The 18,342-nt window shown below is 40.0% G+C and overlaps 1 protein-coding gene across 9 annotated transcripts in view; it reads right to left on the bottom strand.

The window, feature by feature from the left end:
• The window catches only part of LOC145449993 (uncharacterized), a 174,861-nt gene that overhangs the window by 12,557 nt on the left and 143,962 nt on the right, over positions 1-18,342 (bottom strand). For 8 of the 9 annotated variants that reach the window (XM_080328432.1, XM_080328429.1, XM_080328431.1 and 5 more), the window contains exons 2-3: positions 5,504-5,698; positions 3,624-3,784 (exon numbers count right to left, since the gene is read on the bottom strand). The exons of the other annotated variant lie outside the window; for it this stretch is intronic. In XM_080328432.1, coding sequence (XP_080184558.1) covers positions 3,624-3,784; positions 5,504-5,698 — 356 coding nt within the window. The remainder of the gene's footprint in view (positions 1-3,623; positions 3,785-5,503; positions 5,699-18,342) is intronic. 9 annotated transcript variants of the gene reach the window in all.

Below are 18,342 nucleotides of genomic sequence, written 5' to 3'. Positions count from 1 at the left end.
TCGATATTATATGATCCTTGGTTCAGTGGAAGAGTATAACGGAGGAGTTGGGTTGGATGCGGCTTTAATACTTTGCGTGATTAGTACACGTTAATTAAAACATTACAGATCGTAAAAATGCCATATAGTGTATAGCAGTGATCTTCAACCTTTTTGAGCTTCATTCGCACTTTTTTTGTAAAATAAATTTCATTCGCACAAACTAACCGAAAATTGTTATGCAAAAAGAAGATGAAAACAAAACATTTATTTGTTAAGATTTGCAACAAATTGGCTACTATCTATCTTAAACTACCAAGTGTCTCAATAAAATAGCTGCTATTTTAACTCGTTTTGATTTCAACAATTTCACTAAAATCTTTCTCGGCCGAACAAGTTGTTGTGTTTTGTACAAGAACGTCTATTAGTACTTGGATGGCCAGGTCTTAAAATCTGTTTTGCACTCCTATCCATACTCTGTGTCGCGATTATGCGGGAAGAGCAAATAAATTCACGATACTGTGCAATCTGCTCTTTAGCTCAATCTAATTTCAGAATTCATAACAGTTTAATAACGTCAAAGCAGCTTTTTAGACTACCACCAAAATCTGAGTTTTTGTGGTATCTCGCGACCTGAGCCTCCGCCGGAAGGAATTCATTCATATTTAACATTACAGTTGTATATGCTACGATTTTACTGACATGTATGACATATAGAACGCGCCCACCACAATTCTATCCAACACAGCTCTACAAAATATGTCTGAAGGACGCGATCTCAAATTAGGGTATATTAAATTCCGTTCGTTTTTATATAAGCTCATCACTGAAATAATTAAAACTGGAGTGGCAAATTTGAAATCAGACTAGAAATCCGAATTATATCAATCTCGATTAAGATTTCTGTGATGTGTAGAAGCTGCAACCTTTTAAACTGGGTGGGCCCTGAGATCGGACTTCCGCACCAGAAAACCGACATGAAAAATAAAATAGAAAGTATTTGCATTAGAAAAGTGGTTTTCAAACTTTTTAGGACCGTCCTCTTATGATGGTAAAGATTCCGCGCCCTCCTTATATCTTCATATCACAAATCGCAATCAGGATGCTAGCAAACCTAACTGATAGTTTGATGGCATGGAAGGTTACGAATGTGGTTAGAGAAATTTTATAATATGAAATTCAGGCTAAATACAGAGCACAAATTCTGAGTGGGATGTAAATCGCGCGGAGCGCCAAAAATTTTTCCATTCGAGCTCAGATTCACGCCTCCCTTCAGATGATTCAACGTCCCCAAGGGGGTTCGCCACAGTTTGAGATCCACTGCCTTAGAATTATCACTGGGAATAGATTAACCAAGTCCCTGCATTAATGCGATTTTTTATACGTATTGGTTTAATATTTGTAATAAGTAGGGCGATTTTTTTTGACCTAAAAAACGGAAGATTTTGACCTGAAAAATCCAAATTTTTTTGACCAAAAAAAAATGAATTTTGACCAAATTTTGACCTCACGTATGTAAATTAGGTGTTTTCGCACATACTGTTAAAAGTATACTACTAATATTCATTTCTGATTGAAACTGTCTGTCCTTACGGAGTAGTTTGGCCTGAAAAAACGTTTTTGGCTCAAAAACTGACAAGATTTTACATGGAAAAACTAATATTTTACCGAAATCTGGCCCGATGAAGAATTCCAGTAGTTACATTACGCATTATGGTAGAAATAATTAAATCAAATTGTACTACAACGAAAGATACTTTCCTACATTCTCGGGTAGAAAGTGTCTGTCCTTATTAAGTAGCTTGCTAAGAATGGAGAAAGAACGTTCAACAGAAGGTGTTGTTGGCTGGCAACATTGAAAGTGTGTGTAAACTGCTGGTGACTAACCGTGTTGCTTCATTCTGACAACGTTGTCTATATAACAATTTGTCATCGTGCGCTTCTTGATATAAGAACCATGCAATGCCCACGCAGTCTTGCTTCAGTTGGTAAATTGCGGTACGTTGAGCATAGCACCATTTGTTTCATTTGAATTTTTTAATATGATTCATAATGAGCAGACAATGGGCCCATCTACAACGGTAGGCCTATAAAGTAGGCTATAAACTGTAGAATGCTAAATGATAAGTGCACCGAAAGTGAAAAATCTACGGTACAAACGAAATGCAGGTTGCAAAAAAGTTTTAATTTCGTAAGCAAATTTGACATTTTTTGACCTATCGCTACAATTTTGACCTAATTTTGACTTTTTTTGACCTGTCAAAAAAAAATCGCCCTAGTAATAAGTTTCTGTAGACTTTCGCAGGCCACACAGAACGGTGTGGAGGGACGCATGCGGCCCGCGGGCCGTAGTTTACCCACCCCTGGACGACAATCTTTACCACTTGGACAAATCTTTTCCTGATGAAGCCATATTTTCCGCGTGTCTCGCTAATTGGCTACAATACCCAGTACCGTGACCTTGGATCTGTTAAAACTATCGCAAGATTTCTTTTATTTAATTAAACAAATATTGCATACATATTAACAGATAGCTCTGGCACCGTGTCGACCCAAAATTATACCTTTTGCGGACCATACTTAAATAAAGATTTGCGTTACAATAACCTGCGAATGCAACTCTGTAATAATGGTGTTTGTACTATTATCCTCGTGCCTCGCACTAATTGAGCAGCTATTACGGAAGAATGTTCAGCAAAAGAAAGCAGGATGTCAATTACAACCCCTGTCAAGCGCGATAGCTGTTTCGTTTTCGATGGCGGCTAACAGCTGATCGCTTGATCATGATCAGCCTATTTCTCAGTAAATTTTACGCAAAATTCGGTGTTGGTCTGTTCGTATTAATTTTGACAGTGTACCATACCGAAAACGGTCATGAGGCTACTTCTCGATGATTTCATGTAACAATGTACCAAGTTTCCGTAAGCCGTATGTGTCTTGTGACAGTCACCAGCCTCAAGGCCAAAATCTCCTATGCTGTACCGGGACCGAATTTCCGAGGCTGCTATTCGTAGTTTTTCAGAATGATGTTTTGGATTCAGTATGACATGTCCAATCTATGAGATAACAATTGCGTATGTGTTCGCACTCGTTGACCTTTCCAGTTAGGCTTACGCAATCTCTCGAGTTATAGTCATTTCCATTTCTGCAGATAATTAGTCAGGTATAGTGCGAACATGAACCTTGTCGAATCTTTGTTCCGTACGCCGTTTACGCAGTTACCACATTTCAAGTCACAGCTCACCGGCGGACTTCTCGCGGCACATACGTTAGAATCACTGTTGTCGGGAAGTTCGTGTTGCTATAGAATGTAAACATTCTATAGTGTTACCGTACCACCAAGTAGTTGTTTACGTTGGATATCGCCATTGTGACGTCATCTTGATAAAAGGTCGCTTGCAGCCCTTGCCCCACCACCCGATATTGTCACGACTCACGAGCCGCCACTGCACTCAACTGGTTAAACAGGGATTTCGAAACACAAAACCTTGCAACACAAAATTTTTGCGAAAGGTTGCGTTTCTTCACTTTCTCATGTAAACGTCTGACTGAAGTATTTCTTCGAAATAATTTAGAAATTATTCGACATTTCATGAGAAACTTCCGCAGTGTTGGAAGAGCGTAGCACAGATTTATTTACAAACCGTCTCTTTCTGGAGTAGAATCACCGGTCTGCCGTCTGGGCTGCCGTCACTCCGTAAACATCGAACAGTTGCTTCAGTACTCGCATTGCTGGATTGTTGATACGTCAAATTTATCGCTTTCTTGTACGGTTTGTCATTAATGCGAAGTTTTGCAGCTATAGCTGGAAGTTTCAAAATAGGTATTCTGACTTCTGATTAGTTTACTGAATATATCCGTTGGCCTATGTCAGTGGTTCTTAACCTTTTTTCCTCCAGCGCCCCTTTCAAAAATTATCGTGCCCTAGCGCCCCCCCCCAACTTCATAATGTAAGGAGTGTAATAAAGACAATGAGTAAGAGGGAGGGCCGTAACAGCACTTCGTCAACCCCCTTAAAACGATTGCCTCGCGCACCCATAGCGAGATAAACCGAACTTCTGAGGGCTTCGCCCCCACGAACCTCCAATCGTGATTTCGATAGTCAGCAAAGTTTTGTGGCCTGGTCGCCCCAGGTACCAAAATTTTCCCTAATGCATGAATGAATAGGTGGTAATTACATATATAAGTCGCGAGAAACTGAGTGAGCTGTTGTATAGGAAGATAAAAGGCGCGTAATTAATAATTAAACATATTCGGCCGTGCCCGCAGGTACAATTATTTGTTACCAGGGCCGTAACAGCACTTCGTCAGCCCCATTCCAAACAAAAAACGTTGGTCCAGGGCCCCCATCGAGTGATAAACCAAGCCGGGTGATAAACCAAGCTTCCGGGGGACTTCACTCCCTGACGACCCCCATTAGGCTGTCCTCTATTTGCTGACAGCCTGTATCTACATTGGGTGTCCATTTACTGAGGCAGCTATTCTCGCCTAGTCGCGCCAAGCGTGAAAAATTTATCTAATTAATGATTGAATTGGTCAATATCATCGGGAATTGCATGTAAATTGAAATTAATTTTTATCCTCTCTCTGCTCACATAAACACATTTACCGGTAGAGCTGATTAAGGTGCAATGTTCCCTCTAAGCTACGCACGTGCGCAGTGCTGACACGGTCTCTGCGCACAGAAAATCTACGTTGCGCACAACAAATCCGAAGTTATTACCTTTCTTTAGTCGATACGCACTGTTGTCCAGGGGTCAGCGCAGTGAGTTGTTGAGTGTGCGCAGACTCATCAACACTTAAAGCGAACATTGTGAGGTTTCTTGGAAACTGTAGGGTCCGTTACTGATAATTAAACATATTCGGGCGGGCGAACCCGTTGGTTTGACTTCATTGCATGATGGTAATTCGTGACCCCCTGTCTGCAATATCAAAAAATATAGAATCGCTCAACGGGGATATCGCTTAATAGGAATATCCCTGTCGCCCATTCGTACTAAAAGACGCACACGATTTCAGATTGGTATTTCTTCACTGACATATAATTTTCCCCTGCCAGATGGAATTCGTCTTCTGGGGTTCAGATTGCCAAGACAGGAACATTCGGTGTCAGTCATTTAGGCGCCCATGCACAATTAAACCTATATGTATTTTGAAGGCTATATGTAACGAAGTTTTCGGTGTTAATTTGCTCTGAATACTCATTAAGGATATGTCCTATCACCACATCATCTACTGCGAAGCCATTTTTCTCCAGCGCCCACCATACCGCCCCCCTGAGCCCAGCGCCCCCCTATCGCCCCTCATCGTTTCCGCCCCCTTCAAAATCGCCAGCGCCCCCTGGGGGGCGCTGGGGGCAAGGTTAAGAGCCACTGGCCTATGTCAATGATAACTAAAATAACACATTGATGGTCGAATTTGATCGGTCACGAACTTTTGGATGGCTGAGACATACTCCTGTCACAGTTTCATACTTCCAAAATCACATTCCTTGGAAATGTGGAATCGGTCGAAATTCACTTACGGTAAAGACAGGTTATGTTGCTCGCATATCTCCACGTGGCGTCATCAAGACATTGGGTTTGTAGCGCTTCACTATTATTGCTGAAGACAGCGCGTCCGTTTTCAGACTTGTCACAAACGATAGTCCCTTCATCCAGATATCTTGCAATTCCCGAGTTATGCAATGTCACATTGAAATCTGTTTCGTTCTTACAACCTAGATATGTAAATTATATTAGGCGTATTCGTATACTGACAGGGTCGCTGAGCCCACATCCCAAAGCCTGAGATTGGGGTCAAAGCTCGAAGGGTGATGAAATTCATTTCGCAAATCGCCTCAAAAGATATAAGATCGTAATACCAATTTTCAACTTGAACAGTTTTCCTCACGTCACACGTGATTTACTGACACGACATTTTAGGTTATTCTCGGGAAGTTTCTCCTTGGAAATGCCTAAAATCCCCTGTTTGTTCCTCTTCTTCGTAGTATCCCGCGTTACGCTTATAAAACCATGAACAGTATCACCATCACCCACCCATATCAGTGGTGGCATGTCCCGTACGATAACTGTCACACTGTCCCACCAATATTTCTGTGCTACAATGGTATCAAAAACAATTCATCAATATAGAAATGGTGCAATGGATATAAGAGAAGAATTGCTTACTTCATGAATGCAATTGTTTGCTATTACGATTACTCCTAAATAACGCGATCACAACTACGATTACGATTACAGCAAAATCTCGAAGTATAGTCGATTACAATTATGATTACAATAGGGTTGCCATACGTCCGGAATTTCACTGTTCAAATTGCGCGCGGAAGGAAATGCTGGTACATGCTTAAATGCCTGGGATTTCGAATGTTTGAAAGGAGGTGAATTTTTTTCGTGAACATCTCATTTTTATGAGGATTTATGCTACTGGAATTATTTTTTTGGGCGCTGCGTTGGATTCAGTGTCGAGTATATTAATATTAATATTGGTACCCCTGTCCTCACAAAAACTAAAATAAAAATAAAAATAAATTAGATATCAATCACTGTATTAAAAGTTATTGTATTTGTAATTTTACCACATCCCCCCTACATTCCAAGTGTCGGAAAGCCCGTTTGGATGCTTACACAAAAGATAGTGGCTCGCAAGATTGGGGTCGATTGCCTTTTTCTGGGGATCGCGAAGATCTTGAACTTGATCAGCTTCAAACATACGCCATGACCAAGTCTGGGCGGCGGGGCTGGTCATTTTTATTAATCAACTCACCAAATTTAGAGGTGGGCTTTGGAACATTTTCAAATTGGAAATGGAGTCGTGATCATAAAAAGGTTGGAAACCACAAGATGTGAACCCTGCTGATGTGGGCCGGCATTCCTGCTCATAAATATTGTTTTCGGCGTGTGACATGAGCTGTATTTAGCGATGTACAGACATTTACGTTCCCCGCATTGTTATAGTTATTATCTTCACCAACTCCACCGCTAACTTTGATTCCGTGAGCTGAGAGAGGATAACAATTTTATAGCGATATATGGAGTAGCAATATTATTGAAGAAATCATTCACAAAATTCAGTAAACAAATAGATGCACAATTACACATGAAGAAACTAGATGCACATAGTAAGCCCACCAGAAGTTGCATCGATCACTTTGTGGTTAGGAAGATGAGGATTGATCACGAAAATGTGCTGACCCTTATATTACACAATTTGGATTGACTAACCTAAATGATTCAAAGAGAGATTTTTTGACATGTCAAAACAAGTCAAAATGTTGTCAAAATTGTAGCGTTAGGCCAAAAAATTATTTACAAGGTGAAACAAATGTTGAAATTTGCATTTCGTTTCAATCATAGATGTTTGCACCTTATTGTCTTACAAAGACGTGGACACAACAGAGATAAGCGGATTTGAAATTTATATGTCTTGATCAATCCAAATCCGAAGCTTCAAATCCTAATTTTACTCGTAATCCGATTCAAACTTAGAATTCCGCATAAAAAACTACATCTTATGCCTATTATTCTGTAACTAGTTGCTGATGATTATCCCTGATAAGTGACAGCCGAAAGTATTCGGGTTCATTTCAATATGAATACACTATTCAGTTGTATATTGAAGATTTGTACCTCCAAGAACATCTTTATATTCTGTATAGCTAAAAATAAAACGCGAAATAAGTGCCAAATTACATGAAGTAACTTTGATAGGACGAAAAACGTTGTCGCCATTGGCCACAGGACATCAATCTCCCGAAAATCGGTAAATCAAATCCTAATGCAAATCCTAAGAAAAAGACCCAAATCCTAATCCAATGGAATCCTTCGTTCAAAGCAGACAACTCAGCTTGCGTCACGGGCCGGATTCAAATCTTCACCTTGCTGGCGTCCCGGACCATTCAAATGATTCGAAAATGTTGCTTCAAATCTATCAAGTCTTTTGACATTTGAATACGGTATTACCAAGCCTATTTACAGAATAGTAGGCCTGCCCTATATCACATTGCATTTCAGATATCATAGAAGCTTTATTCAAGCAAGAACTTTATTCGCAGACAATGGGGTTGATTATAATACAATGGTTAGCTGGTTGAATACAATTATAAATCGCTGAAACAGGGGCTGGAACGACGAGATGAGTTGGCATATTTCTATGTCCCTCCATTTCAGTTTTAATCTGGCGGTATAGAAATGCGTATAGGTTGTGCTTGTGAGGTATTCAAGAGATTTAACTGTAGGCGAGAAATTTGTCGGGTTTCTATGAGGCTGGCCACCTTTTTGAATATATGAATTGTATTTTGTGTGAATATCACATTCTTCATGTAGCCTACCATGCATAAGACGGTTTCACAATGGCGTTATCGCTTCTGTGAATATTTGCATTTCGGTCTATTATTCCCTAAAAGTATACAATTTTTTTGCCTTCTCGGAATTGAGTTTCAATGTCGGCTACTTGCTCGTAATGTTGACTTGAGTGAAAACACAGAACCGCCGTCACATCACATGGTTATAATGTGGCCTATGAAGATGAACACACTCGACATTGGCTCTCTTGGGGGATTGCTATTTATTGGAAGCTTTTTATACTAAAAATCTTTAATTTAACAGAAATGTGCTGGATATTACTAGCAGTTTCCAATGTATTCAGAATTGCTTCGTGGTTCGGAAGAAATCGTCTGTCTGGGCGGATGCGGCCCACGGGCCGTATGATGTAATGGTGATGCGTCCGGCTTTTCGAGCGGTAGACGTGGGTTTGATACCCGACGGGTCATACCAAAGACTCGAAAATTCGTATCCGTAGCTATCCTGCTAGGCGCTCACCAATCACGGATAGCATGGAGGTGAAAAAACGGGAGCGCAGACTAGATGACCTCACGGCCATATCGCAACTCCGTCGTCAAAGCATCTCGATGGTGCAGGCGAAAATAATTTCCTCTCTCTCTCTCTCCCTCTCTTTGACACATCTGGCTTAAAACATGTATCAAACAAAATGTTCTAAACAACCATTTTAAAAGCAACCCTAATCGTCTTAATGAATTAATCGGAGGCCAAATACCCATTTCAACAGTCCAATGTCTTCATGTCCTTTGCCGATGAACTCCAGTCTAATCTATTCACTCATATCGACTTACTTTGTACACCGAAATCGTGAGTAGTCATGTTATGAATAACCACATTGAATCTTTGTCTAGTTGCGCGAGACGGGAAATAGATTTTCATATTCGGGTTCGAATTTCGTATGGTTTGGTTTAGTTTCACTTACTAACAGAGTTGGAACAATTGTTATTTGTAATTGAGCTGAATGTAATTACATTTTTCATGTAATTGTAATTGTAATTGAATTGAAGCATTTCTGTTTAGTGTAATTGTTATTGTAATTCGATAACAATTTTGCTCAATTGCAATTTCAACAACATTGTTATGGAAACCTGACAATCACAACATAAAAACACAGGTCAACACAGTTTTTGTTGAATTTAATCAGGCAATTGATTTGACTAACTTTTGGGCGCTGAATTAAAAAAAATGACTTCCGTTTTTCTCTATCACGTCAAGTTGTTGGGTTAGGCACCCCATCATTGCCTCAAAATCCAGATAATAGCACTAATTTAATATTTTGTGTTGATTGTATAAAACGTTTCAAAAACCACAACCAGTAAAAAGTAAAGCATTAGACTTCAAATAAACATTTGCACTGCTTTATTTGGTTGATTTAAACTGATATTGCTCGTACAGGACGAATAAAGTGCGAGTTTCAGGGTCCAAATTCACGCTAATAACCCATAATTCTGTAGGTTGTCCAGTTGGATACTCGAGCAATAGTCAGCTAACATATGTAAGCTCCACTTTACGCTGATATCTTATCCCCATCATCTTCAGTTGTTGGCGGACATTTTCTTGGTATCTGTGGGTGCCAATTCCGTCATGCGCGAAAGCATGAATAGGTCGCTCTCGAAGCCACAACCGTGACGGCACAGGCAGTCTGCGAAGCACGTGTTCTCGGAGCCCGCACATTCAGGTCGGCGCGCTCGCGCTTCAGTCGTAAGATAGACAATTGGCCCCATTTCGCTTCATTTATACTTTCTATTTGTTATTGTACCGCAGTATCATTTGAACCTGGTAAATCTACAAGTTTCTGACTACTACTATTACTACTACTATTTGGCTTTTCTGTGCTATATAAAAGAAAGCTCCTTTGATCTACAGGTGTGATCAGGATTGCAAGAGTATACTCAAAGCGGTCATTAGTCAGTCAACTAGTGAATACAACGGGAACTGTAGCTGTAGCTATAGCGTCGACTCCAATCAAGCACATACCATAGCGTGTCTTGCAACAAGTCGTTGCAGCGATCGCTACATTCCCCTTGGCCATCTCTCACTATGTCAAGGTTTTCAGGAAAATTATTAAGATATTTTTTTAGTGTCTGCTGTCCGACATAAACATATGGCAGTGGTACATGTGTATCAGGGTTGCATGTGCTGTGCATCCTTATTGTCTGAAAAAAAAAAGAAAACACAGTATTTCAAATCTGACAAATACGATCTAATCGTGCCCGTGATATTGCAACAATTCTATGTTTCTGTATTGTTCTCAATGTTTCTGTATTATTCACCAAAACTAACTGAGTCTGAAATTGTTACTGCACCTAAGACGTTGCCATTTTGGAGAATGCCACACTTTAGGATCCTTTTTGAGCTACCTATTTGTCATTCACTTGAGTTCTAAATGGGGATTCCTAACTCCTTCAGTAATCCATGGTGACAGTATAATGCCAATACCAGTATCACGGTAATACAAAAAGCTACCGAAAGTAGGCCGACGAAGAAAAGGCTGGTTCTCCTGATCCAAAGTGAGATACCTTCTCTAACTGGCCAAGTAATCTTTTCTCACTTCGCAGGGATGTTAAAAGTTCCGAAAATTTCTATTCCAAATCCCAAAGCCTATGTCAGATCAATAACTTGTGTTGATGAACTACTCTACATTCTGAATCATATTCAATGACAAAAATCTACATCTTTAGGCCAGCTGCTATCCCTAATATCTTCATCTTGATCCAAATTATCGAGCATATAGCAGTTTAAAGTTACACTGGATAAGCTGAATGGGTCATTGGACCTGTGAATTCTATTGATCCCTTGGCTAGATAACCAATTCTATGGTAAAAGTGTGTATTTTTATATGGTATGGAAAATAAATATGGCTAAATTCGTGAAAATTTGCATATTTTGGGCATATGTCGTAGAGCAAAAACTTGACGCGATAGAAAAAAACCAGTGGCATCTATGGAATCAGCACGCAAAAAGTAGCCTAAAGCAAGTGCAAAATCGAAATCAACAAATTTTTTGTTCAAAATTGTTGCCCAGTGTAGTTAATCAATCACTTATTCGCCAAACCAGTGAAAATCCCGTACGGAGCAAGATGACGACGAGGGGCCGCAAGGCCTTTAGGCCTTAGTACACATTCGCCACCTGTAATAATTAGCCTTTATTCACATCGGTGTTCTACGCGTGCCGCGTTATAACTAGACATTTCAGCCATGCTAAACCGTTTCCCATACTTCAGTAGCAACGCGGAAAACTTTAAACTAAAATTTTTGCGCGCTTGGCGCGATTCACCTCCATTTCATAGTTGTTTCCCTGTGTATAGTCGGAATTTTTATGTTGTAAATTTCGTATTCGAGTATTCTCTTATCAGCAGTCATAACCTTCTATACCATCAAACTATCTGTAACGATTGCTAACATTCTGGCTTCATTGTGTGATATGACGACAAGAGGGACACGAAATATTTCACTGTCATAGAGGGCGGCGTGTCCAAAAAAGTTGATGATTCAAAAATGAATCAACAGCAAATATGTTCTTCCGAAGCCTGTGCTGAGCCATTTCTTACACCACAGTCATAGTTTTATTTTTAAATCTCTGACCAGCACCGAGGCTTGCTGCAACAATTGCAAAAAGGAATTCAAGTTTCCAATCAAGGCTTCATCAAACTTGATCACGCATTTATTGAGTTGTTATCCCAATCTTACATCTAATCTTGGCCAAATTTACTGGGGCCAGAAATTTTCACATCCCAATGTTCATCAAATGCAATCTAATAGTTTTCGAGTAAGTGAAAATGTAAGTGCGAACCAAAATGTCGTAATTCGTAGTTATCAGGAGGTTCTCTCCTTTTGCATTTATTGTAATTTTACACATCTTATCGTTATCATCCTTATCGCTGACGCCTTACCAATTAGATTTCACTATCTTCACTCAGCTCTGAGCTTCTGAATAGCCTAATCGTTTGATTAAATTTTATTGACTGTCCTGTAACCTATTCGCTGTTAGTCGGTCAATTTTTTGGTTGTCAACAATCGCCTGAAACATTTTTCTGTGTTTGTAGTTTTCAGTCCTCATGATTAGGAATAGTTTCGAATAAGTTTGATTTTTTTTAATTAAAAGGTATTCTACGTACGTATCATGAATGAGACATGAATACTGAATAGCTTGAGATTGTTGCTAATTACGTCGCTACGGCTGTCAAAAAAACACCTCTCTACCGAATCCATTACATGCTTAACATAGTAATTGTAACTGTATCAGTAATTGTTATTGTAATGCAATTGAAACATTCAAGAAAGTAATTATAATTGTAATCGTGATTGAACAGAATTATTGTAATTTATCCAACTCTGCTTACTGCTTCCAATTATTTATCTTTTCTCAGCGCATGTGATCAAATTTACTGTTGGAGTTGATGCAAGGATTGTCTTGAAAATGAAGGGAGATATTAATGATGTGATGCATCCTTGGGTGCGCTAATTGTTATTAGTCCCCCTTTTTTACATGTTAGTGATTCTTGTCATCCCATCCGGATTGACGGTTTAATTACAGTGGAAAGATATTGGATTCTATCCAAACATGGGCCTACTGAAAACATATTTCCTTGGCGATGAGAAGAACACGATTACAAATTGGTTTTACCTATGAGCGCATCATTTTCACCTACTGTTTGCATCTGTACGGTGGGGCTCGGATTACAAAAGACCAGCATCATGAGAGAGTGGAAAGGATGATAAAGAAAAGAAGAAATGCATTGATCTGTTCAAGTAATGTCATGTCGTGGAGCACAAAGACTTAAACAGGCTAAAAGCACCACTGTTGTGTAGGCCTACCAGGGCTTTGGAGTAGGCGTGAATTTTAACTGCTCCAGCTCCGGCTCTGGAGCTTTCTTCTATCATACATTAGCTCGCGCTCCAGCTCCAGTTTCGGCACTGAAAATTATGGAATGGGTCTGTCTATTTCAGGGTGGTCAACCCGCGGGCCAGATGTGGCCAAATATCGTGTTCCGGGCATGCCTGAAGGGAAAGTGATGCTTTTTACACTCGTTTACATCTTACACCCTACACCCGTTTACATGCCCCACGTTATTTTTTCACATATATCGATCACATTGTTTGCCAGAAGTTTATATTCATTGTTTCGTTTATTTCCAATAGATTTTTTCAAGTACATCTCGAAATGCCTTGAATGCCCCTGCTTCTCTCGCAATCATTTTATTGTCAAGAGCTTTACAAAAAATTGCCAACATTCCCGCATGAGCAAGGATAACCTGCCACAGCAAAATACCGTGAAAATCGTTTATTCTCCTTTCTCGACAAAGGACATCGACAAGATGAACGTAACATGTCACCTAGTTTCATCCGCGGAGTTTACAATTTCCGCATTTGATTTAGTGAGTCCCAACTAAATCACCAAAAGTTCCTGTTGGTTCGGAATGTGTGGTTTTGGGGTGATATCTATACGACAGATGTTAAAGTCATCATCGGAGTCATTTTCTCTATCTTCAAGCCCTGTCGAGTTTTCTAAAGCTTTTATTGCCTGATAGTTTGGGCAGTGAAAACTTACTGCAATACGGAACAGGTGCTTACGAGGATATGGCGTAAAAGGATATGCAATAGCGAGTCATTTTCTAGTTATTCTGGACTTTGGAATGTCACACACACTTAAGTAACAGCAATCTATAAAGTTTCGACTCCCCCTTCAGATTCTTTCATAGCAAAGGACATTGAATGCCAATCACCCCTTAGCCATCCATTTATATTTCATCGGCATGTTTCGCAGAGTACATGATATGCCAAGTTTTTTTAATATCTCAGTCTCCAATTTTCATACCAAAGGAAAGTTAATAAATATAAAAAACTTCACTTATACCGACTTATTGTACTTAACTTGCTTCAAACTAATATACAGACCACAGATATAGCTTACATTTGTGATGTTGACATTAATGTGGAAATTTTACTCACTAGATCCACAATCAGTGCATTAACATAAGAAAACGAAAAGGAATTCGAGTTCACTTGCTATAGCCAATACTGACTAACTGAGACTGAGAAGATGATTGTTACTAACATCAAACTATTATGTATCGAATGGCGGATCAGTGTGATGTTAGAGTTAATAGGATATTCAATAAAGGAGCTTGAAAAACATGGTGCGTAAAGTTTGAAAAACTCAAAATGACATTCTTATACGACACTTGTGGCACAAAATGCTGGAAACCTGTTTCAGGAATGTGGTATAGGAAATATCAAAACATCGGCACTACTAGATTTTTGTTACATGGTGTGATGCCTGTATTTACCAGTTCCACTGTGAACAAAGAATATAATAATATTAAAATCGAAAAGCTACTCGCATTGAACTACGCGTAGCGCAAAAAAAATCGAGAAACTTGTTCTTTTGGGAGCCCAAAGTCGTTTTCTAAGTGCCTTGATGTTGGCCAGGAGTGGCCAACCTTTTCACCGAAAGGTCACAAGTGATTTACGAACCATTGCGCGGGCCAAATGGAAGCTGATGATCTTTTCTAATCGCAGATAGGAGCAAACAAGATGAGCTACCGGTGAAAACAAGACTTCTATTACTTTACGTATCGTAATCGATAACAAGTATGTCTTGAAAAGTCAGCGTCCTGTCTGGCCGCAATCGCGCGAGGCGTGAAAATTGTTATAAGGTAATTAATGAGTTGGGTCAATAACGATGTCACATGGCATATGCATATATTGCAGGTGGCCTTTGTATACCGCTAAGTACATTCGGCAAGGACAGGTTTATTCGGCGCTTGGACATAAAACTATCGAAGATTTCGGCGAAGATGCATAATATAATTTTGCAGTGGCGGCTCGTGACAATATCGGGTGTTGGGGTAAGGGCTACAAGCGAATTGTTATCGACATGACGTCACAATGACGCTTTCCAACGTTAACAAGTAACTTGGTGGTACGGTAACACGAAGTTCCGGAGAACAGAGATTTTAACGTTTGTGCCACGAGAGATCTGCCGGTTGGCTGTGACTTGAAGTGTGGTATCTGCGTAAACGGCGTACGGAACAAAGATTCGACACGGTTCATGTTCGCACTATACCTGACTAATTATTTGCAGAAATGGAAATGACAAATGACTATTATAGCTCGAGAGATTGCGTAAGTCTAACTGGAAAGGTCAACGAGTTCGGACACATACGCAATTGTTATCTCATAGATTGGACATGCCATATTGAATCTAAAACATAATTCTGAAGAACTACGGATAGCAGCCTCGGAAATTCGGTCCCGGTACAGTGGGGTTCTCAACCCGTGGCCCGCGGGCCGCATGCGGCATGCTGACGTATATTTTGCGGCCCGCGACATCTTTCATTATAAACGCAATTACAAATGACACGGTATTGCTACAAATTGATTTATATACTTAGCTCTTTTATCGCACCGTCTCTGTTTCGTTTGAATATCAATCTTTGAAGGCAGTGGTTTTCAAAATGGGGGTGCGCTCCTTTGGGGCGTGAAAGCATATGAAGAGGGCGCGAAGCTGCGGTCAACTGAAAAAAAAAATTGCGCTCCACGTTGCCCGCAATTCATCCCCAATTCATAGTTATTTTTCTGTGTATAGTCCGAATTTCGTATTTGAGAATTCTCTAATCAACGGCCACAACCTTCCATGCCATCAAACTAGCGAATGTGTTCTCGTTGCTTGATATATGCTCGACTTCAGATTGTTATTGTTTTGAATCGTTGTTCGGCTGGACTCTGGTTCAAGAGAATTCCGCTACGTAGTAGGCCTGCACTTTTAAAGAGTGTATGACTCGCTGCAAACGGCTGATGAGATTGCCGACGACGTTACAGACGCATCGTTGCTTCGAATATCGCTAAACCCAAGAAATCTGATACGGATGGTGTGATTTCAATAAAACCGTAACATACTTTGCGAATATTTGCGAATACCAGCGAAAAATATCAACTTGACAAAGCAGACTTCTGTAACTATTGGTGCAGGGCCCCAGGCATGGAAGGAAAGGAGTAGGCTTGATTGGTTTGCTCAGAAATGGCACCAAACACCAGACTTATTCTCATATCACTCATAGCTCAATGTGAAAATGGCCCCTGTAAGGCAAAAGTTATCGTCATTTTATACATGCTCGCCCACGCATTGGAACAGAGTTCGGCTATCTGGTGGAACGATTTGAAGTTGCATATACCGACTTGGAAACGAATGTAATGCACGCTCCATGAAGGGGTTTACATGCCCCGCTAGAAAATACATATTCTCACAAGTAGCAGCTGCAAACTTATGAACGCTGTCCAGTGTCCATTAATGCTTTATAATGAATATAAAAATGTATAAATTCCCGTATTCGACTTGAAAATAGGCTACGATGGCCTAAATTTAATAGTAGCCCATGAATGCAACAGGCAATATTGTTATGCTGCCCGCAGCGTCTTTTGCTGTTAAAATGCGGCTTATTAAAATGACCCCCGTTGCTTTATCGTCATGTCAAAAAGAGCACATCATCAATACAGAGGTGGGCAACCTTCCTGCTAATCATGACCGCATTTCGATTACTTATGTAGCCCAAGGCCGCATTCCAGGCCGCAATGAACGATCTGGACGGAAAATATACCTACTGTAAACTGTCCATATCCATTCCCGGTGAACTCCGGACTATTTTACTTTTCACAACGGCCTATTGTATACACCGAAATCGCGAGTGGCAATGTTATGAATAGTTGCTGGGAGTGCATATTGTCGCGCGGGGTGCGAATATTTTTCAGAGCGGCGAATGAATTGTTATTTCTTGAGGATTCCTATTCCTGCAATTCAGAAGGGTGCTACTGCATTAAAATTGAAAAATGAAGTCTTGTTGAATTGCGCGGAGCGGCAAGGAAATTTTAAGATTAAATAAAATCTCTCGAAAATTTGGGAGTGAATTCGTACTTGCGATTTGGATGTATACGGCTGTCAACACATACTAATTAAATTGAGCGTCGACGGCTTGCGGCATGCGGCCATACGGGCTGCCCACCCTTGATATAATAGTATACATAAGGTATATCTTACGCCAATGTTTAATCCGCAAGTGGTTTAGTATTTTACATTGCTGACAAACTTCCCCAAACTTGCTTGAAAATAACAACAAAACATTGAAAAGGACATCAATTAATTCAAAGGGAGGTTGCACTGAGACTAAAATTGATTCTGGTAGTGACTACAGAGAGCACGGCGTCGTTCTTTCCTGCCATGCTAAATTTGATCAGTTTTGGAAATGAATTAAATTGTGTTGATTTATAGCCAAATTGAGGGCGAAACCATGCAACCTATTTTCCATCTAAGTCTGTCTTAGGTAGTGCAGTTCGCCAGCTATCAACAGCAGCTAGCTAGCGCACAGAGATTTAGGCTACTGCTAAAGTAATAAAGTAATGAATGACTTGCACGTAGGAATTTCTCTAAGTCTTCATAGAATATCAAAAATTTGCTCAAATGAAGTGGAAGTCAGCCTATACTCCGTTGAGCGCAACTTCTGGAGTTTGAGTTTGTCAAGCTTTCTAGAATTCGAATGAAGTTCGATATTCAATAATCGTATATTCAGAATGGTTGTGAAATACATGTCAAGTAACAATTTATACAGACATTAAAAAAATTGACAAAAAATTCTCGCGCCTCCCAGGTTGAGAACCGCTGGTCTATACTGTCTGTATGTCTGCTGCAAAATTGCCTTTGGAAAATGTATCACCGAATAAATACGTGGATGAAAGACGAGAACTTGGTACACTGTTACAGGAAATCATCGGGAAGTAGCCTCATGACCGTTTTCGAGATGGTACACTGTCAAAATCAAAACGAACAGACCAACACCGAATTATTTTGCGTGAAATTTACTGAGGAATAGGCTGATCAAGCGATCAGCTGTTAGCCGCCATCGTAATTGAAACAGCTATCGCGCTTGACAGGCGTTGTAATTGTAAGGAAATGGCCTGAAGGCCACAATTTCACGGTGAAATTGACATTGGAGAATATAAAATAAAAGTAAATATTTGGATCCAAA

The sequence above is a fragment of the Botryllus schlosseri genome, chromosome 11, assembly GCF_051294905.1.
Source record: "Botryllus schlosseri isolate E-star chromosome 11, Bs_hap1, whole genome shotgun sequence".
In the NCBI taxonomy this organism is placed as follows: Eukaryota; Metazoa; Chordata; class Ascidiacea; order Stolidobranchia; family Styelidae; genus Botryllus; species Botryllus schlosseri.
The sequence above is the reverse complement of the archived record's forward strand: the minus strand, read 5'-3'. Positions and strand labels throughout refer to the sequence as shown.